General features: G+C 45.8%; 1 protein-coding gene across 2 annotated transcripts in view; it reads left to right on the top strand.

Moving 5' to 3' along the window:
• AFAP1 (actin filament associated protein 1) overlaps positions 1-24,358 on the top strand; it is a 177,243-nt gene that overhangs the window by 88,947 nt on the left and 63,938 nt on the right. For both annotated transcript variants that reach the window (XM_030801160.1, XM_030801159.1), the window contains exons 5-6: positions 7,287-7,498; positions 11,972-12,151. In XM_030801160.1, coding sequence (XP_030657020.1) covers positions 7,287-7,498; positions 11,972-12,151 — 392 coding nt within the window. The remainder of the gene's footprint in view (positions 1-7,286; positions 7,499-11,971; positions 12,152-24,358) is intronic.

Below are 24,358 nucleotides of genomic sequence, written 5' to 3'. Positions count from 1 at the left end.
ATTTCTGATGTTACGGGGTGTGGGTGTGTGTGTGTGAATGAAATACATTATGTAATGCCGCTGGTGTTTGGAGAAGAGCACTCACTTCCTCAGGCCCCGATGTTGGATGGTCATGTGCACAGGTACATTACACCTACTTCTAGAGTTTCAGGTTCACAGGGAGCTATCCTGTGTCCTTCATTTTATCCTCACAGTAACTCTCAGAGAGACGAGATTATCTTAAAGACACTGAGTCTCAAGTTCAGTGACTTACTATATTCCTCTAGAGTGAGATCTCGAACTTAGACTGGCCATTTTCAAACATAAGTCAGATCTCTGCTCTGTTCGCAACCTTCTGGTGGCTTCCCATCCCACTCAAAAGACATTTAAAGCCAAAGTTCGTCTAAGGGCTTCTCTCCTCGTCCCTTTACCTACCACCTGTTCCTCCCCTGCTCACTGCCCTCCATCCCCCACCTCGGCCCCTTTTACACGATCACAGCGGCATGAAAGAGTGGAGAGTCTGTGATGCAGAAGGAGAGTCATTGTTCAAAACTTTGTGACCCTTAAATAGCTCTTGTATTTTGATCCTGTAAGAATCTGAAGTAGAAAAGTGTTGAATGATATTGCAAAGTGAGGATGTGAGATGGAGAACCTTTCTCTGCACTCCAAATGCCTTGCCTTCCACAGAGTTGTGTGGGGCAGCTGGAAGGATCGAGGGGAAAGCGCTTTGTGAGTCTGAAAATGCTAGACACAGCTGCAGAGCACCGTCATCATTCTTACGAAATGACATTAAGACCTGAGGGAGCAGCTCTAGGAAGTAGCCATACTTCATCATTATGTTATTTGGACACATCCCTACCCTCTGATAGCCCGTTTGTCGTCTCTTTCCCCCTCACCCGAGTGTGAGAACAAAGAGGGCCAAGGCTTTTGTCTGTTTTGCATCTGGCAGGTAATATGTGCTCAATAAACACTTACTGAATAGATGAAGGGCTGTGCTTTTTCCACTCCTTTCCTTTGTTCTGTTGATTTTTCTATGCCGAATTTCAATACAAGTTTTTTTTTTTTAATTGTGAAACATCTAATATTGTGCTTGCTCAGCCTTGGGCCCAGAACTAGAACTCCAAGAGAAATGAGGGCCACAGCTCCTGCCCTAGAGGAGCCGTGTTTGTTTTCTGCCAGTCTCTCACTCTCCCCTCCCTCTGAAAAGTGAGGTCAGAAACCAAGAGAGAGGCCTGATGGGTCTCCTGCTTATGGCCTCAGCAAAGCCAGTGCATTGAAATGAAAAGGCAGGGTCTGCGTGGCCCTCCAGTCCCCTTGAGAACACTTGCTTGTCACTTAACCTTTGTCTGTGGTTCGTGTGCCTTTTAAAGATAGATTCTTGTGGAATTTGGGTGGAGAGAAGGCATGGCCCCTTGGAAAGTCGTGACGCCCTAACTGCCTTCTCAGGGCACTGTTCCTGCCTCTGATGTGCCTGATGTGCAGTGTGTGTGGTATCGCCGTTGCTTTTATGCAGTTTTTTTCTGGAATGAACATTTTATAGTTAAAAATAGTTTACTGGAGTGTTGTGTAATTTCATCAGAACGACACTATGATAGCAATTCCTGTCCATGAAACTAGTTTCTGGTGAAGAAGAGTGCGGTGGTGAATTTGAGGTGTGAAGTTGACTAGATTAGTGGGACCTAAGGAACTGGTGAAGCATTATTTTTGGGTGTGTCTGTGAGGTGTTTCCAGAGGACACTGGCCTGTGGGTCTGAGTGGCCCACATGGGAAGACCCACCCTCAGTGTGGGCAGCACCATCCGACCGGCTGGAGGCCCAGAGAGAACAGAAACAGGAAAGGCACATGGGCCTCTCTTTTCCCTGAGCTGGGAGACATCTTTCTCTCTTGGGCGTCAGAACTTCAGGCATCCCGGCCTTGGGACCCCAGGACTTATACCAGCACCACTGCCCTCCCCCACTTCCCCACCTCCTGGATTCTCAGACCTTCATCTCAGACTGAGTTTCACCATCTGCCTCCCTGGTGCTGAGGCTTTTGGACTCGAACTGAGCCACACTATGAGCATCCCAGGGTCTCCAGCTGGTAGACGGCTTGTTATGGGATTTCTCAGTCTCCATAATTGCATGAGCCATTCCCCCTAATAAATCCCTCCCTCTCTTCCTTCCTTCTTTCCTTCCCTCCCTCCTTCCAACCCCTCACCCATCCACCTGTCCATCCATTCATACATCCATCCATCCGTCCGCCTGAGCATCTGTCTATCCATCTATCTATCTAATCTATTAATCTCCTATGGCTTCTATTTCCCTGGAGAGTCCTGACTGATACAAAGAGCATTTCCTAATCACCAATGTCCTTTCAACAGAGTTCACACGGTTCTGTTGTTGGCCCTTTGGTCTGCTGCCTTCCTCTACACAAAGTGTAGACATCTGAATGGGATGGGCCTGATGGTATCTAATCAATGCCCCCCCGAGTACCCCTGAAATAAAACATTCCTGTTCATCTCTCTGTGAATACCTGTACCACTTACTACAAGACTAGAAGGCAATCAGGAATTTCTTTCCCTGCTCCCCATTTCTGAGTCGTTCATAATTTTTCACAAAGCATTCATTACCTCTTAATGTAATCCAAAACCCCAGGCCCCCAGACGGTGAACTTCTCAAAGTCCTAGACCACAGCTCTGGCTGGTGGAGCTACCAAGCAATATCCTGAGTGAGAGTCTCTTCTCTTGATTGGGTCATTGCTAAGCACACTTTCTGGAGAGTTCTCTTGATTGGGTCATTGCTAAGCATACTTTCTGGAGAGTTCTCTTGATTGGGACACTACTAAGCATACTTTCTGGAGAGTTCTCTTGATTGGGACACCGCTAAGCATACTTTCTGGAGAGTTCTCTTGATTGGGACACCGCTAAGCATACTTTCCAGAGAGTTCATTATCCTTTACGCTTGATGACTTCTGGCTGTTCCTTGTTTGCTGCTAAGTTGGCTGGTTTTTCTAAAAACGAGTCTGTCATTTCTACACTCTTAGAAGAAGGCAAGACAATGAACTTAATCGTCTTTTTCGGCCGGGCACGGTGGCTCAAGCCTGTAATCCCAGCACTTTGGGAGGCCGAGGTGGGTGGATCACGAGGTCAGGAGATGAGACCATCCTGGCTAACACGGTGAAACCCTGTCTCTACTAAAAATACAAAAAAATTAGCCGGGCGTGGTGGTGGGCGCCTGTAGTTCCAGCTACTCCGGAGGCTGAGGCGGGAGAATGGCGTGAACCCGGGAGGCCGGAGCTTGCAGTGAGCCGAGATCGTGCCACTGCACTCCAGCCTGGGCGACAGAGCGAGACTCCGTCTCAAAAAAAAAAAAAAAAGAAAAATTGTCTTTTTTCATAGCTGTAGACCTCAACTCATTCCCAAGGATGAAAGGGCTACTAGAACATAGTTTACTTTTTCCATTTAAAATCAAAAGGCCTGGGTTCACGTTTCAGTCCTGTCATTCACCAAGCCTGTGCTCCTGGATGAATCTCGTAGTCTTTGAGCCTCATTCCTCCTTTTCTCTGAATAAGACTAATGTCTTACGTGCCCCATCTCCAAGTGGCTGGGAGGTCCGGTGAGATGGTGGATGTGAGAAACCTTTGGAGCAGGCCTGGCTTTTCATGGCTTTATCCTAGCACCTGCTATGTAAACATAGATAATTTTTAAAAAGTGCCTGGCATAGAGTAGAGCTCACAACGTATTTGTCGAATGAGTGAAATCAAAGGTAGTTTTCCCATTTATAACTAACTGACTCATTAAATCTTTACTTCATTATCTACTGAACTTGCTGTTCCAGCAAGTGGGCCGAGCCCTGAGGGCCGTGTGGTCCTCCACGCCACTATGAGAATCATCTTTCTGAAATAAAGCTAGGATGATGTCCACGGCCCCTCCAGAACCCCTCAGTTTACATTGGATCATAGCACAGCACGCGATCTGCGGTCTGGCCTCTGCCCGTCTTCTCATTCCATATTCCATTGTTTCCTGCCACATACCCTTGTTCTAGCCACGCTCACTGTTTTAAAAACCCTCTTGTTGTAAAATACATTTACCAGAAAGTGCATAAAATATGAGTATATGCTCAATGATTTATCATAAAGAAGCCACCTGTGTAACCACCATGCAGGTCGAGGGTAGAACACTGTCAGCCCCTGAAGCCGCCTGCCCCTTCCTAGCACAGCCAAGGGTAACCACCGACTTCACTTTGTGGCCTCGCTCACATGCTGTCCAGAAGCTGAAAGGACCCGCTGCGCCTTGGAGCATTTGATGCTTGTCAGTGCTTTCGCTCATCGCGTTTCTCCTCCTCAGACTTTTTCCTCTGGTTGGCAACAGCTTGTCTCGAGGCCTGGCTCTAAAGTGACGTCTTCTCTGCCGTCTTTCCTGTGCCCCTGCGTGTGCTGCCCCCTCGTGCCCGGCTCCATGACAGCTTGCATTTTGCCCTAGATTGTAAAGATCTCGCCCCCCAACCCCTGTGCCGTCCAGCAGAGCTTTGGCAGCTGGGGGAGTGTTTTTCCTCTGGGCCCCAGTATCCACTTGACATGTGGGACTTGAATGAAAATTGAAATGTAAGTAGACACCTGTGGCTGCCCTGTGAAGCGGGGGATGCTGGGTGGGGTGTAGGTGCTGATGGGTGTTTGGGGTGTGTTGGAGGGGGATTGGAGCCAGTGAGAACGACCCACCTGTGGGCGGAGGGGTGATGTGAAGCAGGGGGAGAATTGGGGCAGAGACCTGTGACCCAGACCAGGGCGTTCTGTTCGCCTCCAACCTTGGAGTCAGCCCCTCATCGCATCCCTCATGGCCTCTGAGCTGCTCCTGTCTCTTGCCTCGTCCCTTCTTCAGCCCATTCCTAGTGCCATTGCCAAAGTTACCTCTTCAATCTCCTTAGCTTTTGCTTAAAATCCTTCCTGGAATTAAAAAATGATAATAATAATAATCTTGTTCTGTTGCCCAGGCTGTAGTGCAGTGGCAGGATCACAGCTCACTGCAGCCTCGGACTCTGGGGCTCAAGTGATCCTCCTGCCTCAGCCTCTTGAGTAGCTGGGACCACAGGCGTGCCCCACCATACCCGGCTAGCTTTTTACATTTTATAGAGATAGCGGCTCGCTATGTTGCCCAGGCTTGGTCTTGAACTTCTGGGCTCAAGCGATCTGCCCGCCTTGGCCTCCTAAAGGGCTGGGATTACAGGTGTGAGCCACCACACCTGGCCTTCTGGACGACTTTTCATTGTTGAAAATTCAACTTGCCAGGCGCGGTGGCTCACGCTTGTAATCCCAGCACTTTGGGAGGCCGAGGTGGGCGATCACAAGGTCAGGAGATCGAGACCATGGTGAAACCCCGTCTCTACTAAAAAATACAAAAAAATTAGCCGGGCATGGTGGCGGGCGCCTGTAGTCCCAGCTACTTGGAGAGGCTGAGGCAGGAGAATGGCGTGAACCCGGGAGGCGGAGCTTGCAGTGAGCTGAGATGGCGCCACTGCACTCCAGCCTGGGCGACAGAGCGAGACTCCGTCTCAAAAAAAAAAAGAAAATTCAACTTAAACTTTGAATCTTTCTGTTCCTCCCTGTTAGTATTGAATCTTTGCAAGGAAATTATAAGACAAACATGATTACTGAGTACAACTTTCCAGCAAGTAAAAATCTGAGTTCTGTTCTGTGTAGACTCTGCCATTTTTGGCACTTCTGCTACATTGCACAGTATTGCAACCGCACTGGCCATTGTTCTCCTTATCATTCATTTATCACTTAGGTGTTCATTCCTTAAGTATGTTTTAAAAAAGAAACGTGTTCCAGATGATTCTGGGGGCTGAGGGGAATTCAGAGATGAATCAGATCCTGTCTCAGGGAGCTTATCATCCAGCGCAGCTGAATGTAATGAGAGGAAGGACGGGTGCTGGCATTTAGGAAGTGCTTTTACTATGCCATTCGCCCTTCCAAGGGCTTTGCCAGTATAATTTAAAGACACTTAACAGCGCTTCCTCCTACAGTTATTTGGGTACTTGCCCCATGTCAGGTAGTTTGTTCGGTGCAGATGGTCTCCTTTTCTTCAGGGGGCTTACAGCCTGCAGTGGGGCCAGTGTTGAGGTGCGCTGCGATCCACTCTGTGTTGGGCCATGTGGAGACTCAGAGGAAGGGCATTTGACCCAGTGTATTAGTCTGCTCAAGCCGCAGTGACAAATGCCACCGACCGGGGGGCTTCCACAGCAGAAGCTCATCAGTCCTGGAGTCCAGGTTAGACTGCCAGCACGGTTGGGTTCTGGTGAGGCCTCTTCCTGGCTTTTAGATGGCTAAGTCCTCACTGTGTCCTCACGTGGTGGGGACAGAGCTCTCTCTCTCTCTCTCTCTCGCTCACTCTCACTCTCTCTTCTTATAAGACCACCAGACCTATGGGATTAGGACCCCACCCTTAAGACCTCATTTAACTTTAGTAACCTCCTAAAAGCCCTATCTCTACATGCAGTCGTTAAGGTTAGAGCTTCAACACTTGAATTTCCGGGGGGGGGGACACAGTTCAGTCCATAGCACCCAGCTTTGGTGATTCAGGGAGGGTTTGCTGGAGGAGGTGTCAGGAAGTTAAACCCCAGAAGATGAGAGCATTTACCAGGCAAAGGCAGGAGGGCGAGTGGATGGACAGGAAGCTTGCTAGAGGGCATGGCACATGCAGAGACCCTGAGATGACAGAGGGGTGATGTGTTTGGGAAACTGTCAGTCACAGCAGTATACATGCCAGTGTGTCACAGAGTGAGGTGGGCACCATTAGAAGGACAGGTGTACATTTCTGTCAAAGTTCCAAGGATGCCCCAGAAGGGAGAGGTGGCTGTTGGTCGCATATTGAGTGTCAGGGATGTTGTGCACGTGGGGATGCCAGCAAGGAGCAGATTGCAGCCTCAGGAGGACTTTGGCATAAAGGTGTGGACGCGGGAGGGCAAGGGACCTCCATGGGCAAGAGTTCCATGTGGCAGAACACACTGCAGAATGAGGATGGCGCTCGTCCGGCAAGAATGTGGCGAGGAGTCAGTGTCGGGTCAGCGTAGGGTCCCGTCCATATGAAACAGTCTAGAAACAGTTTCTATAAACACAGAATTTGTAGGCACTTCAACTTGTCATTGAGTTTCCACTGCCTGAGTCTTAGCATTGTTTTTTTGTTTTTGTTTTGGTTTTTTCCCTTAAGGAGCAGAAGTCCCTTTCTCATTCAGTTACTTGGTGATTAAAAATATGATGATGTGCTCTTGAGCCCACGGGTAAACTTCAAGGTAAAGGAGTGCATTTTACCAGTGTATGTTTATTTTTTACAGATTATGATTCTGATGCGATGAGCAGCTCTTATGAGTCATATGATGAAGAGGAGGAGGATGGGAAGGGGAAGAAAACCCGGCACCAGTGGCCCTCCGAGGAGGCCTCCATGGACCTGGTCAAGGATGCCAAAATCTGTGCCTTCCTGCTGCGGAAGAAGCGGTTCGGCCAGTGGACCAAGTTGCTCTGCGTCATCAAAGACACCAAACTGCTGGTAAGACATTTGGAATCGCTTGCATTTTTTGTAAGATTGCTGCACTCAAAAGCCATGGAGTTTATATCCAGTCATCATTAACATCAGCTGTGCAGGAAGGGCAGCACTCAGACCTCAGCCAGGTGCCCTGAGCTGGCCACAGTCCCACGCCGGGGCCCCCACGCGCCATCAGGGAGCACTCGCCCATGTTGTGTGTTCAAGGTTGCTGGTTTCCCAGCTCCAAAAGCAGCCAGCAGACAAAATCATTCCCATTCCCGGGCAGTGCCTGTGGTTTGCGTCTGTGGAAATGCACAAGATTTTAACTTGCCAGGAGTCGCAAGATGGATTTTCTCATTTGTAGTGAGTCAGTGGATTCCTCAAAGCCAGCTCATAGAAGTGGGACGGGGAGCAGCCAGGAAAGGAAATTCTTTTGGAAAGCTTGGGGCCAATTCTTTTTTTTTTTAGTTTGAGAGGCAGAACAGGAAGACAAGTAAGGAATAGAGAAGCAGGGAAGGGGAGAACCTGGACCTTGCTGTGGGGTGAGTCCAGTGGAGGCCCCAGCAGGAAGGCTGCATTCCAGGAGGACGGTGTAGCATCCCTTCCTCCTCCCCACTCCCTCTCCACCTTCCTTCTTTTTCCTCCTGCCTTTTTTTAGAAACCATGGTTGGTTATTAGAATTACGAACTTTAAGAGTATGTTTTTGCCTTTTGTTCTTCCTTCAGATTAACCTTGGGGGAAACATTGCTCAAAATTATATCATTAATTAGAAAACGAGAATTTATGTTTCTGTAGAGCACTCTAGTGGAGTAGATAATCCTTTTTTGTCGTTTTTTTTTTTTTTTTTTTTTTTTTTTTTTTTGTAAATCCAGGTTTCATCTTTGAATTGTGGGAATCTTTTTTTTTACTACGTTCCTAGGATATTATATATTTTTTAATGTTTTTGTTCGGTTTTTTAAAACAGAGTACATATTTTTTCCACAAGTGTGGCCTGAATTTCTCCCAGATTTAGAATGTGCCAAAAATGATGCTATGGGGAATATTACAAAATGAAAAAAAGAAGATTAATGTGGTCCTTATTTACAGTCTGATATAATGGCTACAAGATGTGGATATATTATATAAATGTTTTAGAAATACATAATCAACTTTCATTTAAAAGAGAAGCTTCCAAATCCAGTGAGGGAAGCTTCGCGGTTGTGCATAGGGATTAGCAGTTTGGGGTTCTGAGTCCCTGGTCCCTCTCCCCTGCCCTCCTCTCCCTCACCCCCTGACTTCTTCCCCCCCTCGCCTGCTTTGTCTTCCATTTGGGCCCCTGCCAGCTTTCCCCCTTCAAAACCAGGTTGATAATACCTACTACTAAGAGTAGTTGTGAATAAGAAGAAATTAGTGGAAAAGCAGGTGAAAGCACTGTCTTTGGTCAAATGCAGAATCAAAGTTAGTTATTTTTGTTATGAAGCTTTTTTCCTTTCAAAAATGACCTATCATTCAGGGGCCAGATGACCCCCATTGGCATAAAAAATAATGAACAGTGATAAAAGCAAATACTTTCCAAGTTTAAACAGCACAGAAAAGAAAAAGCCATGTTCTCCCCCTGAATGTTCCCAGTCTGTCTTCCCACAAGTTACCGCCATTAACAGGTTTTTTTGTATCTCCTTCTGGAACTTGTTCCTTCTGTGCTCAGGTAGTTCTGGGGTGGGTACTGTGATGTACCCAGATTGTCGCTTCAGGACTGAAGGTCACATTTCCTTGGCAGGGCTGGTCTGTCTGCATTGAAGAGGGGCCTAGAGCCCAAGGCCGAGCCCCCTCCCCAGGGGTCTGCATTCAGTGTGTGTGGGAGGTATAGACCCAGACTCATTGGGCAGCTCTGATGGGGCCTTCCAGCCCCAGAGCTCTCATGGTGGTATCCCTGAGGCCACTCAAACTGGGCGTCTTTGCCCACCCCACTCCTCCCTCTCCTTGCTCCTGGTGGCGTCTTCAGGACGCCCATTCATAAACCTCCTGCATGCTGCTGTCTGCTGTACAGGCAGCTTCCCAGGAAATCCAGCCTGCTAGGACTGCCAGATTGCAGCCTGTCCTATTGCTGATAGCATATCTCTTGTGAGGCATTTAACTTAAGGAAGAATGTGTTACAAAGTTCCCTTTCTGAAATGATAAGCGTTTGAGATGGGGGGTATGCTAATTACCTGATCTGATCGCTGTACATTTTCTGTATCAAAACATCACTCTGTACCCCATAAATATGTACAGTTATTACATGTCGATTAAAAAGGTTTACACAATTTAAAATCAAAAAATAAAATTCCCTTTCCGATTCCTTCCATTGTACGATTAGTTGCCTTTCACCTTTGTTTTTATACATACTCAAAATGCAGAAAATCTCAAATGGTAAATATAAAAATCTGAGGTTCGTTGAAGTATTTTTTTCTTCCTTTTCACATCGGTTTAGTTTTTAAAAAGGGGATGTATTTCTTATCTGTGTACTTCAAAGTCCTGGATTTAGAAGAGCAAAACAGGAAGGCCGGGCGCTGTGGCTCAGGCCTGTAATCCCAGCACTTTGGGAGGCTGAGGTGGGTGGATCATGAGGTCAGGAGTTCGAGACCAGCCTGGCCAATCCGGTGAAACCCTGTCTCTACTAAAAATACAAAAATTAGCTGGGTGTGGTGGCGCGCGCCTGTAGTCCCAGTTACTCAGGAGGCTGAGGCAGGAGAATCGCTTGAACCTGGGACGGGGAGGTTGCAGTGAGCCAAGATCGTGCCACTGAACTCCAGCCTGCGCAATGGAGAGAGATGTCATCTCAAACACACACACACACCACACACACACACACACACACACCACACACACCCAAGAAAACCACACACACACCACCACACACCACACACACACACACACCTGGGGGGGGGGAGCAAGGTCCACTAACCCATGAAAAAAAAAAACACACACAACACAAAAAAAAAAAACACAAAAAACAAACCATGAAAGGACTCTAGAAATCACTTATGAAAATAACTATCTATTCATTCCTTCCTTCATCAGAGAATGTTTAGAGTCAAGATGCAGGCTCTGCATGTGCACAGTTGGGGCTGGAGTCCTGGTCTGGTCCTGGTCTGTCACTTTTCAGGTTGCCTGACTCTTCAGGCAGGTGACTTAACCAGCTGCACCTTGGTTTCATAATCTGCAGAATGAGCCACCATGCTGATTGAGGTGCATGAAATGCCTCATATGATGCCAACATTAAGCACTTGGTAGCAGATGTTATTGTTGCTAATAACTTAATTCCATAAAATAATAATAACAATAACCAAAACACATTTTGAAAATGAGAAACAGACTCAGGAAGTTTAAGAAACTCCCTGGGATGCAGATAAATTAGTCGCAGATCTAGGACCCAGATCTGCCCTCTTGGACTGTTAGGAGGTATGCTTTGGCCCCAAGTAGTACAGGTAAACAAATGGGGGTAGGGGAAGCTTTGGGCAAGGATTTGATTCTCAGTTTTACAGATAAAGATTAAGCAAGACCCATTTGAGTTAAGTCTCAGTTCTAACCTTACCAGTGGAAATCTTTAGAGTGAATGTCAGTTGTGTAGATGAATTAGCTTTGTACATTATGTATTGATATTATCCTCTTAGGAAAATAATTTGTGTCTTTCAGAAAGAGAAGATGAGATAGGCAGATGCCAAGCAATATTGGTTATTAAATAAAGTATCCAAATTATTACATTGTCTCTCATTAGGGCTGTGGAGTTGCAACAAATCTAATAGTATATTTTATATATTATTCACATCAATATAAATGTATTTTATATATACATTTAAATAAACATTTATGTTAAATATATATGTATGTGTGTGTTGGGTTTTTTTGTTTTGTTTTGTTTTGTTTTCTTTTGTTTGTTTGAGACAGAGTCTCTCTCTGTCACCCAGGCTGGAGTGCAGTGGTGCTATTATGGCTCACTGCAGCCTCAGGCTCCCAGGCTCAAGGGATCCTCCTGCCTCAGCCTCCCAAGCAGCTGGGACTACAGGACCGTGCCACCATGCCTGGCTGATTTTTTGTGTTTTTAGTATAGATGGGGTTTCTCCATGTTGCCTAGGCTGATCTTGAACTCCTGGGCCTCAGCCTCCCAGAGTGTTGGGATTACAGGCGTGAGCCATCGTGCCCAGCCTATGTTTTTATTTATGTAAGTACATTCATGTAATTTAATGAAGAAACTCCACTGGATCATAAACTGTATCAGAGTAGGGACTTTTTGTGTTTGTTGAATCCTGTGATAGATGCTCAGTAAGTTTTTCTGAATCAGTGAATGGGTGTACTTTTTCACACTTGGAGGTGAAGTGTCTGAAGAGCACTGTGTGTGTATGTGTGAACCTGCTCATCTGCAGATTCAGACCTTCAGATGTCTTGCCCACACTCAGCGTTTTCACGATGCTAGAGCTTCCTCAGTGTTTCTGTTTGAACTCCCTTATAATATCATTTGATTTGTTGTGTTGAATGCAGTGCTATAAGAGTTCCAAGGACCAGCAACCTCAGATGGAACTGCCACTCCAAGGCTGCAACATTACGTACATCCCGAAAGACAGCAAAAAGAAGAAGCACGAGCTGAAGATTACTCAGCAGGGCACGGACCCGCTTGTTCTTGCCGTCCAGAGCAAGGAGCAGGCTGAGCAGTGGCTGAAGGTAGGTTGTCTGCTGTGTTTCACAGCCATTTCAGTTCACGTGCCTTTCTGAGATCCATCTTAATTTTAATTTTTATTTTGTTCAAGCATAGGCAAGATGGATTCACCCGAAGAGTTTTGTCTTTAATAGCTAAATATTCTGATGACATGGAGGTTAATCAGAAACCCCGTGTCACTTTCACTCTTATCTTTAAAAGGCAGCTTGTCTCTGTTTGTAGGCTGCTTCAACGACTCTCTCTTTTACTTTTATTTTCTACAGTGTCACTTTATTGTGTCTGCATATGGATTCTTTTTAAATTTTATTCTGGTTGGGATTGGCTGGGCTTCTGAAATCTTGTGGATTTTTATCTTTCTAAGTTTTGGAAAAATTTTTCAGCCATTTTCTTAAAATACAGCTTTTCCCCGTTTCTCCTTCTTCCCTGAGACTACATTTAAATATATGTTAGACTTTCTCACTATACTTACTTCTAGTCTCTTTTTGTATTTACCAACCTTTTTTATTTGTTTGTTGAAACAAGGCTTGGCTCCGTTGCCCAGGCTGGAATGTAGTGGTATGATCGTGGTTCATTGCAACCTCTGCCTCCCAGGCTCAATCGATCCTCCCACCTCAGCCTCCCAAGTTAGCTCAGATTACATGCCACCATTCCTGGCTAATTTTTGTATCTTTTCTAGAGACAGCATTTCTCCATGTGGCCCAGGCTGGTCTCGAACTCATGAGCTCAAGCGATCCGCCCACCTTGGCCTCCCAAAGTGCTGGGATTACAAGTGTGAGCCATCGTGTCCAGCCCTACCATTCTTTTTTCTTCTTTAGTCTGGTTTATTTTTCTTGTTACTTTCCAGCCCATTATTTCTCTCTTTGGCTGCTTCTAATCTGCTGTTAAATTTGTTCCTGTTCACTGGGTTCTTAATTTTGGTGATGATAGTAGTCTTAGTCTACTTGGATTGCTCCGATGAAATATGATAAACTGAGTGGCTTATTTATAACAAATGTATTTCTCACAGTTCTGGAGGCTGGGAAGTCCAAGATCAAGGGACCATTCTATTCAGTGTCTGGTGGGGGCCTGCTTCCTGGTTCACAGATGGCACCTTCCATCTGTGTCCTCATGTGGCGGAAGGGACAAGGCAGGTCTCTGGGGCCTCTTTTATAAGGTCACCAATCCCATTCATGGGGGCTCTGCCCTCATGACCTAGTCACCTCCCAGAGGTTCTGCCTCGTAACACCATCCTCTTGAGGGTTAGGATTTCAGGATATGAATTTGGGGGAACACATTCCGTCCATGGCAGTAGTGTTCAGTCCTAGAATGTCTAATCTTTTTGGTTTGTTTTTGTTTTAGAGTTCATTTTGGCTTGTATCTAGAATTTCTAGTTGTTTCTTCTTTAAGCTGGAAATATTATTTGTACAGTGTTAAATTTCTTTTAGAAACATTTACTTGACTTTTATCTTCATAAATGTCATCAGCATGGTGGTTTGACAGTGGTTTTGGTGGAGTTGGAACCTGGCTCTGTTGTCTGTTCTGCTGTACTGGGTCATGTCATTTTTGTCATTCTTGTGCCAGGTTATCTCAAGTTCACGCTAGGCATTATATTAGGGGAAAAATTATTGAAATAATTTTTTTATAATAGCTTTATTGAGGTATAATTCACATACTGTAAATTCACCCTTTTCAAGTCCAATTCAGTGTTTTATATATATATATATATATATATATATATATATATATATATTCACTGAGTTGTGCAGCCATCACCATAATCTGGATTCTGAATTTCATCACTCCAGAAAGAAAATTGTACTGGCTGGGCGCAGCGGCTCATGCCTGTAATCCCAGCACTTTGGGAGCCAAGGTGGGCCGATTGCTTGAGCCTGGGAGTTTGAGACCAGCCTAGACAACATGCAGAAACCCTGTCTCTGCTAAAAGATAGAAAATCAGCCGGGCATGGTGACATGTGCCTGTAGTCCCAGCTACTCTGGAGACTGAGGTGGGAGAATCCCCTGAGCCTGGGAGGTTGAGGCTGCAGTGAGCTGTGACTGCGCCACTGTACTCCAGCCTGGGTGATAGGAGCGAGACCCTGTCTCAAAAACAAAGAGCGCCATACCCATTAGCAATCATTGCCCTTTTGCCACCACCGCTGTCTATCTTAGGCAGCCACTTACCTGCTTTCTGTCTCCGTAGAGCCGCATATTGTCAGCGTTTCACAGAAGTGGCTCTTCCAGTACCTGGGCTTTCGTGGCTGGCTTCTCTCATGTAGCGTTGTGTTTTCAAGCTCCGTCCATGTTGAAGCAGATTTCAGTTCTTCCTTGCTCTTTATTGCTTCTTGGGTCATATAAGAAATGATTACTTGATCCAGGGTCCTGAAGGTTTACATGTGTATTTTATTCTGAGAAGTTTACAGTGTTAGCTCTTACATTTAGATTTTTGATCCACTTTGATTTAATTTTTTGCATACAGTGTGAAGTAGGGGTCCAACTTCATTCTTTTTCACGTGGGTCCCCAATTGTTCTATGGAAATAGCTTGATTCCTAGAACTCTGCTTTCCACTACCAAGGAGCATTTTCCCTTGCCTCTCCCGCATGCTTGGGGGTGATAGCGCTGCAAAATCAGTTTATTCTAAATTCAGGGTTTGAGGTTTTCAGAGCCACCCAGGTAACTTGAGGGTAGCCCGCAGTCCATTCCAGAGCCACCCAGGTAACCTTAAGGCAGCCCGCAGTCCATTCAAAGGCAGGTTTATATTTGTTTCAGATCACTCTTAACTCCAAGTTACATTCCGCTGGGGTCCCCATCCTGCTTGTGGGTATTTTGCCAGGGACCCCGTCTTTGGCATACCCTGGACTACAGCTTGGATCTCTCTCCCCACTGAGCCATTAGAGGTTCTACCTCGCCCCTCAGCTGCCCCTTTGGGGTGGCAAGGCAGTCCCAGCCACCAGGCTTCCCTTCTGAATTTCCATCTTCTTCTGGATTTTGGCCCAGGCATTGTTCACTATCATAGTAGCTGCCTCATGCTTTTGGGAAGATGCTTCCTCTATTTTATCTTGCTTTTTTAAAAAAAAATTTCTAAATTTCCATGGGTTATTGGGGAATAGGTGGTGTTTGGTGACATGAGTAGGTTCTTTAGTGGTTTGTGAGATTTTGGTGCACCCATCACCAAAGCAGTATACACTGCACCCAGTTTGTAGTCTTTTATCCCTTACCTCCTTTCCACCCTTTCCCTGAGTCCCCAAAGTCCATTGTGTCATTCCCCAAAGTCCATTGTGTCATTCTTATGCCTTTGCATCCTCATAGCTTAGCTCCCACTTATGAGTGAGAACATACAATGTTTGGTTTTCCATTCCTGAGTTACTTCACTTAGAATAGTAGTCTTCAATCTCATCCAGGTTGCTGCGAATGCCATTAATGTATTCCTTTTTATGGCTGAGTAGTATTCCATTGTGTGTGTGTGTGTGTGTGTGTGTGTGCGCGCGCCACAGTTTCTTTATCCACCCGTTGATTGATGGGCATTTGGGTTGATTCCACATTTTTGCAATTGTGGATTGTGCTGTTATAAACGTGTGTGCAAGTGTTTTTTTCGTATAACGCCTTCTTTTCCTCTGGATAGATACCCAGTAGTGGGATTGCTGGATCGAATGGTGCTTCTACTTTTAATTATTTTAAGAAACCTCCAGGTCGGGCGCAGTGGCTCATGCCTGTAATCCCAGCACTTTGGGAGGCCAAGGCAGGCAGGTCAGAAGGTCAGGAGATTGAGACAATCCTGGATAACACAGTGAAACCCTGTCTCTACTAAAAATACAGAAAATTAGCCAGGCGTGGTGGCACGCGCCTGTAGTCCCAGCTGCTTGGGTGGCTGAGGCAGGAGAATCGCTTGAACCTGAGAGGAGGGGGTTACAGTGAGCCAAGATTGCACCACTGCACTCCAGCCTCGGTGACAGGGCGAGACTCCATCTCAAAAAAAAAAAAAAAAAAAAAAAAAAAAAAAATCTCCACACTGTTTTCCATAGTGGTTGTACTAGTTTACATTCCCACCAGCAGTGTAGAAGTGTTCCCCGTTCACCGCATCCACACCAACATCTATTATTTTTGGATTCTGGTCATTCTTGCAGGAGTAAGGTGGTATCACATTGTGGTTTTGATTTGCTTTCCCTGATCATTCGGGATATTGAGCATTTTTTTGTATGTTTGTTGGCCCTTTGTATAACTTCTTTTGAGAATTGTCTGTTCATGTCCTTAGCCCACTTTTGATGGGATTTTTTGGTTTCTTCTTGATAATTTGTTTGAGTTCGTTGTAGATTCTGGATATTAGTCCTTTGTGGGATATATAGATTGTGAAGGTTTTCTCTCACTCTGTGGGTTGTCTGTTTACTATGCTGACCGGTTTGCCATGGAAAAGCTCTTTAGTTTAATTAAGTCCCAGCTATTTATCTTTTTTTTTTTATCGCATTTGCTTTTGGATTCTTGGTCATGAAGTCCTTGCCTAAGCCAATGTCTAGAAGGGTTTTCCTGATGTTATCTTTTAGAATTTCTATGGTTTCAGGTCTTAGATTTAAGTCCTCATCCATCTTGAGTTGATTTTTGTACAAGGTGAGAGATGAGGATCCAGTTTCATTCTCCTGCATGAGGCTAGCCAATTATCCCAGCACCATTTGTTGTATAGGGTGTCCTTTCCCCACTTTATGTGTTTGTTTGCTTTGTTGAAGGTCAGTTGACTATAAGTATTTGGGTTTATTTCTGGGTTCTCTATTCTGTTCCCTAGGCCTATTTGCCTATTTTTTTTTTACCAGTACCATGCTGTTTTGGTGACTATGGCCTTATACTATAGTTTGAAATCAGGTAATGTGATGCCTTCTTTTGTTTGTTCTTTTTGCTTAGTCTTGCTTTGGCTACGCGGGCTCTTTTTTTTTTTTTCACATATGAGTTTTAGGATTGTTTTTTCTAGTCCTGTGAAGAGTGATGGTTATCTTGCTTTTCTAATTGTCTTCATCAGGAAGATTGGCCCAACCCACCTAGTCCATCATTGCCGGCAAGTACCTGTTGTGAGAAAAGGGCTCAGGAGTGGGATGGGAAAACCTGGCAGAACACTTCCTAGCAGCAGGTCTTATACCACACAGGTCTCCCTTCGTCAAACTCGCTGTCATCCGCAGGAAAGCATGTGGTTCCGACCCCATGATGAGAGCAGTGGCTCCCACCGCTGCCTGCCAGCACTCAGGGCACACACATGCTTTCTTTTTTCATGCTGTTGGCAGTGGCTGTGGCTCTTCCCACATCTGTATCATATGGCAGATTGAGGAGAGCTTTTTTCCCCTCCAGATGATCCTTCTGGAAGTCCTATGATCAGAAGTTTCTACTGTCGAGCTTACTTAGCCTTCCCAGCATGGAATTTTAATATGTTATACATCAGCCACCACCATTACCAATTTCACTAAAGCCCTTTACATTCACAAGGGACTTCTCTGCCATCATTGTCTCTTAACCTCAAAGCAGGCATGTGTAGTTTCATTTGTCAGCTGACAGCCTGAGTCTCAGGTGGGCGAAGTGCTACCATGATCCATAAGTGATCAAGCAGGGAATCTAAGTCAGAGTTTCCTGGCTTCACATTTCATTCTCACTGTGTTGGGCCATCTGACAGTTTGCCGTTCCCTCTTTTATTCCACATTTCTATGACCATAGTGCCATTCCTTCCGTAAGGAGGGAACAGCAATTATGGAATTCAGTGCGAAGCTTTCTGTATGATTCTGTTTTCTTCACCCGATCCCATGCTTTTGATCACCTGTACCCATCCTTCTGCATTCCGTGCTTAGCTGTTCCTCAGTGGAAACCCAAGAAAGGCCGCTCTGAAACTTCAGCTTTCTTCTTTTTCTCCTCTGCCCTTACAGTTAGTTAAGTATTTCCTGCACACTGAAGAGCAGCTCCCTTCTTGCTGGTGCTGGTCTGACATGAAGTCATCTGGAGTGTCACTGGGAGAGGGCGTAGAGCCGACAGTGCACTGACAAACCAGTAAAAACAAAACTTTCTCAAGGTGTTAGATGCTGATGGGGTGAAATAATCTTGTATCGTGTTTCACCAGATGGGAGCTACTTATAGATCAGAGGCACTTAGCTAATTATAGAATGATGACTCCATTTATGAATGGAAGTTAATTGCAAGAATTTTTTTTTTTTAGCATTTGCTGATTTTTCTGAAAAGGAAAGTAAATAATATGGGGTAAAGTATCTTTTCTAAAGAGTTTAAATTGTTCAGTTACTCTATTTTTCATGTCTGTGATGTTACTTCGCTACATATAATGGTACAGGAACCTAAGAAGTCTTGATTAGAAAGGAAAGTCAGATGACAAAACTAGTTTCAAACAGTTACAAAATTATCTTGGGCCAGCAGAGACCTGAGATGGGCTAGTGTAGTTTCTTCCAGATACTGTCATTAGATCAGAAACACTTGGAGATGTAAAAAACGTAGATTCCCAGTGATTCAGATTCATTAGGGACTTAAGAATCTTTTTTTCCCTTTTTACTTTGTATCATTTTTATATCCTTTTAAGGTCTAAAATGCTACAGATAGAATTGAAACATGCCTCCCCTATTTAAGCCTCTTTTCCTTCCCAAAGGCGACTTTTATCTGAATTTGGTCTTTATTATCATCTTGGTATGCTTTTAAAAATGTACTTTCACTTCTGTAATCCCAATGCTTTGGGAGGGCGAGGCGGGAGGATCACTTGAGGCCAGGAGTTCAAGACCAGCCTGGGAAAAATAGCAAGAGGCTATCTCTATAGGGCGTGGTGGCTCACGCTTGTAATCCCAGCACTTTGGGAGGCCGAGGCGGGCGGATCACGAGGTCAGGAGATCGAGACTACGGTGAAACCCCGTCTCTACTCAAAAAATTAGGCGGGCGTGGTGGCGGGCGCCTGTAGTCCCAGCTACTCGGAGAGGCTGAGGCAGGAGAATGGCGTGAACCCGGGAGGCGGAGCTTGCAGTGAGCCGAGATTGTGCCACTGCACTCCAGCCTGGGCGACAGAGCAAGACTCTGTCTCAAAAAAAAAAAAAAAAAAAAAAAAAAAAAAAACATTAAAAAATTAGCTGAGCATAGTGGCACAGCCTGTAGTCCCAGCTGCTTGGGAGGCTGAGGCAGGAGGATCGCTGGAGCCCCAGGAGTTTGAGGTTTCAATGAGCTGTGATTGGGCCACTGCACTCCAGCCTGGGTGACAGAATGAGACCTTGTCTCTAAAGATAAATAATAATAATAAAAAAAGCCTTTCACTTATATATGTATATACCCATTCATGGTAAATGATACTTTATTCACGTTTTAGAATTTCTGTGTAAATGGCTTCAAACTCCACAAACCCTGTAGCTGTTTTTTTTCACTCAGAATTATTCTGCTTCTGATGGCCACTTTGTGTGTTCACGGGCTGTTGCTACTGCAGGCTGGGTGCCGTGAGATCTTCCAGCACGTGTCCCACAGCCTTGCGTTTCATGTCTTCTCTAGGATGCACCTGTTACATTGGAATTGCCTTATTTGGTATGTGCACACTTTCAGCATCACCAGACTCTGCCAGATTGTCTTCCAAAGTTATTTGTACAATTCTCCTTCTCCCAGCAGTGCAAGAGAGTTACTATTTTGTATGTATTCTTTCAGAGTTTCCTTGTACATAGGCAAGCAAATAGCAATGCAGATTTCATCTGCTTCCCCCTCCCCCTGCCCCATAGAAAGGGTGCAGCGTTTTGGACCTTGTTTTTTTTTTTTCACCTAAACAAAGTATCTTGGAGATTTTTGCAATTTAGAGAATAGAGCACTTCCTCTTTCTTTATTATAGGCTGTGACATTTTATCATATGAATAGACCATACTTCAAAAAAATAGTCTGTCTCCCATTTATGGACATTGGGTTGCTTTCAGTCTTTTGATATGACAGACAATTCTGTATTAGATAACCTTATGCTTATCTCATCTCACACTTTTGCTGGTCTGTAGGCTAAATTCTCAGAAAGAGTAATCACTTCCATGAAGGTTATTGGCATTCATATTATAACTTTGATGTATAGCAAAGGCACTCTCCTAGGACGTTTACCGATTTTCCCTCCCACCAACAATATATCAGAGTGCCTTTTCTTCCTGTAGCCTTGCCAATAGAGTGTGTTAGCCAACTTGTGAATTTTTGCTAGTCTGATATGGAAGGATGGTATCTCAATCTAGTTGTAATCTGCACTCCTCTTATTATGAATGACATTCAGTATTTTTTATAGGGTTTAAGAGCCTATAGTTGTATCAGTGTTTCTGTGAACTGTGTTTATATCCTTTGCTGTTTTTGTCTGTATTATTTGCTTATAATTCTGTTTTTAAGGAGTTCCCAGATGGCTGAGGCAAAGCCAGGTTTGGTAATCACTACCCTTGCTCAGCGCCCCCATTTGCTTTTAAGAGGAGGCCTCAGGGAAGTGGTAGGATATCAGAGAAAATAAGTCTTTTTGTAGTCAGATAGGCAGTTAGGGTAAATGGCATCCCACAGCCACTTTGAATAAAGTTTTACTTGATGTTTATACTTGCTTCTTAAGTTCAGCGTAATATAACACAGCCAGGAAAAGGACTTGGGAGCCAGTATTGTGTTGAGAGATAGTGTATTAGTCTTCTCGTGCCGCTGTGAGGAAATATTGGAGACTGGGTAATTTATAAAGGAAAGAGGTCACATTGACTCACAGTTCCGCCTGGGTGGGGAGGCCTCGGGAAACTTGCAATCGTGGCAGAAGGGGAAGCAAACACATCCTTCTTCACGTGGCAGCAGTAAGGAGAAGTGTGGAGCAAAAGAGGGGAAAGCCCCTTATAAAAGCATCAGATCTCCTGAGAGCTCAGTCACTATCACGAGAACAGCATGAAGGTAACCGCCCCCATGATTCAGTTGCCTTCCACTGGGTCCCTCCCACGAGACATGGGGATTATGGGAACTACAATTCAAGATGAGACTTGGGTGGGGACACAGCTAAACCATATCAGACAGTATAGGTGGAGCACAGACTGGAGTCAGACTCCTGGGACTATGACCTGAGCCCCAGCCGTGAGGCAGAATGTTTCTTGGACAAGCTATGTGACTTCTCAGTGCCTCTGTTTCCTCATCTGTAAAGGGGGGCATAATAATGCTATCTGCTTTCTGGAGCTATTGTAAGGACGAGATGCTAAGACAGAGAGTGTTCAGAATGGCAGAAAGCATGTCATGAGCTTACATAAGTATAAGCTGCCGTTACCACTGTTGCTTTTCCTCTGCCACCACCTCTGCATCTCAGTAGGCTCTGCACACGCCTGCAGAGAACAGGCCGGACAGCTGATGACAGCAGGATGTTTCTGGGGGCAAGAAATGGACTTACATCACCGCTTCCCACACTCCTTTGGCCAAACTGTGGGGGAGGCTGAGAGACAGACTCTTCCTGTGTCCTCTGAAAGAAGAACAACATGGTGAATAAGCTGCTGTCTCCTATTTCAAAATAAACCAAAACACCCTAAGGCAACCATCTTAAGCAGTTTTGAAGATGCTGCTTTCCTTTTCTCACCAGGATGTAGCAGAGTCCTGGTGCTGGTGGATCCCAAGCCCACGTAGCCAGCCGGGGGGCGTGGGGGCGATGCTGGAGGGATTTCTTAGCATCTTGTGGTTTCAAGCAGCCCTAGGTGAACAGAGTGGCTTTAATGTGCTGTGCAGGTACCATAGTGGCTTTGCCAGAGTTCTCAAGGAAGAATCACAATACGTTTACTGTATCCATTGTCCTTGCGGAACCTGAATCCTGTGGACACACATTTGAAGCCATGTCTTTAATATTCACCGGGGTGAATTCACCTTCCACGGGCCCTTCGTTTCCTCCTGAAGATTTGGGCATTCAATCAGTTTCATTTCCTTTTACCCCAAAGAAGTTATTAAAACAAAATTTAAAAAAACCTTTTTTTATACAACGAATCTTCTGGAAGTCAACTCTCAGAGCCTTGGCTGTCTGGGTCTTCATTTCTCCCTCGCTCGGATGGGACGTCACGCCCTTTGTGCCCATTGGTCCTCTGGGTGTGGAGTGTCCTTTCTCCCCGTCCTCCTCTTAAGATTTGTTCTCCACATCTGGTTTTCAGCAGCTGACTGCAATGTGTCTCAGTGCAGTGGTGTGGGTTTTTCTCTTTCTCGGGGTTGGTTGTGCTTCTTTGTTCTGTGGGTTGGTGTCTCTCAAAAGCTTCACTTTGGGAAGCTTTTGGCCGTCCTCTCTTCACACGTTTTTTCTGCCTCATTTTTCTCTCCTCTCTACTTTTTTTTTGAGACAGAGTTTCACTCTTGTTGTTCAGTCTGGAGTGCAATGGCACCATCTCTGCTCACCACAACCTCTGCTTCCCAGGTTCAAGCGATTCTCCTGCCTCAGCCTCCCGAGTAGCTGGGATTACAGGCATGCACCACCACGGGCAGCTAATTTTGTATTTTTAGTAGAGATGGGGTTTCTCCATGTTGGTCAGGCTGGTCCCGAACTCCTGACCTCAGGTTATCCACCTGCCTCAGCCTCCCAAAGTGCCGGGACGACAGGCGTGGCCCACTGCGCCCGGCCTCTCCTCTCCTTTTGAAGTTGCATCTGTGGGTATGCTGGGTCCTCCGATACTTCCCGGAGATTGTGGATACTCCGTTGTGGTTTTCTTCACTCCTTCCGTGGCTCAGCTTGGGGGGACACTTCTGTTTACCTGTCCTCGGGCTTATGGGTCCTCTCCTCTCCTGTGGGCTCTTCAGCCCACCTGATGAAGTCATCTTTTCTGAGATCCATTTTTCACTTCTGGCATTTCTTTCTTTCTTTTTTTAAATCGTTTCCATCTCTGCTGAAGTTCTCCATCTCTTTATGTCACCTGCCTTTTCATGAGCTATTTCAGCATTTTTTTATTTTAGTTATTTTAACATCTTTGGTCATTCCAGTATTGGGCCCAGCTCTTGGGCTGCCTCTGTTGAATTTGTCTCAGGAGGTGGCCGGGCACGGTGGCTCACGCTTGTAATCCCAGCACTTTGGGAGGCCGAGGCGGACGCATCACGAGGTCAGGAGATCGAGACCACGGTGAAACCCCATCTCTACTAAAAAAAAATACAAAAAATTAGCCGGGCGTGGTAGCGGGCGCCTGTAGTCCCAGCTACTCGGAGAGGCTGAGGCAGGAGAATGGCGTGAACCCGGGAGGCAGGGCTTGCAGTGAGCGGAGATCGCGCCACTGCACTCCAGCCTGGGTGACAGAGCGAGATTCCGTCTCAAAAAAAAAAAAAAAAAAAAAGAATTTGTCTCAGGAGTTTCCATGACATTCCATGCATTTTGTGCAGAACAGCAGAGGCTGACGGGAGTCGAGAGTCGTATTTCCCTGGAGAAGGGTGTGCCTGCCTCCTGCCCTGCTCCCCACCGGCAGCCTGTATCTGGCTCTCCTGCAGGTGGGGAGGGGCTGCACGTTGTTGCAGCTTCACCTTGCCTCCCTCCCCTACTGCCTTCCAAACCGTTGACGTGTTGGATCAGGAGTTTCCTGTCATTGGCATGGCATGGCCCAGGACCCAAGACCCATGGTGAAAATCTGAAGATCTCTCTTGTGTGCTGCAGACAAGTGCCAGCTTTCTAAACCAGCTTGATTTTGGTTTTGGCCTACCGGCCAGCTTTTTGATTTGCTAAGTGGTCTCTTCTCTGCAGTCTTGCCTCTGGCTTTTTGTGCCTTGGGCGAAATCCCTCTGTGCCGTGCTGTGTCTCCAGCTGTGGATGCTCTGGGAAACCTGGGCCTCCCGGGAGGGGCTTCTCTCCGCTTCCCTGCCTTCCCCTGTAGGGCGACTGCCTTGCACCTGGGAGAAGGGCTGTGCCTCTGGGGGCGGCGGGGTGGGGTGGGGACTCTCCGAACTTGTTTCCTTGGCTCCAGCTTCTGTGCTGTACCTGCACACCCAGAGTTGGCAGGTGACTGTGGACTCATTCTGTCACCAGGGTGCCTTGAATTGTCCACAGGTATGCCAGCCCACACAGTGAGAACTTGGCTGGCTTCTTCCCTGTCCCATATATGGTGGGTTCCCCCCTCGCCCACCATTCTGCTAGTTAGAAGGGGGCCTGTGGGTCACTTTTTTCCTACAAAGGACCCTTCACTTTTAGGATTTAGTTCATTTAGGTTTTTTGCATCTTCATTGCTCAGAAGGGTTCAGATGTACTAGGACTTTTTTTTTTTTTTTTTTTTTTTTTTTTTTTTTTTTTTTTTTTTGAGCATATCCACTTGTTT

This window comes from Nomascus leucogenys, chromosome 20 (assembly GCF_006542625.1).
Source record: "Nomascus leucogenys isolate Asia chromosome 20, Asia_NLE_v1, whole genome shotgun sequence".
Lineage (NCBI taxonomy): Eukaryota > Metazoa > Chordata > Mammalia > Primates > Hylobatidae > Nomascus > Nomascus leucogenys.
Note: the sequence above shows the minus strand (reverse complement) of the source record. Positions and strands in the feature narration are given on the sequence as shown.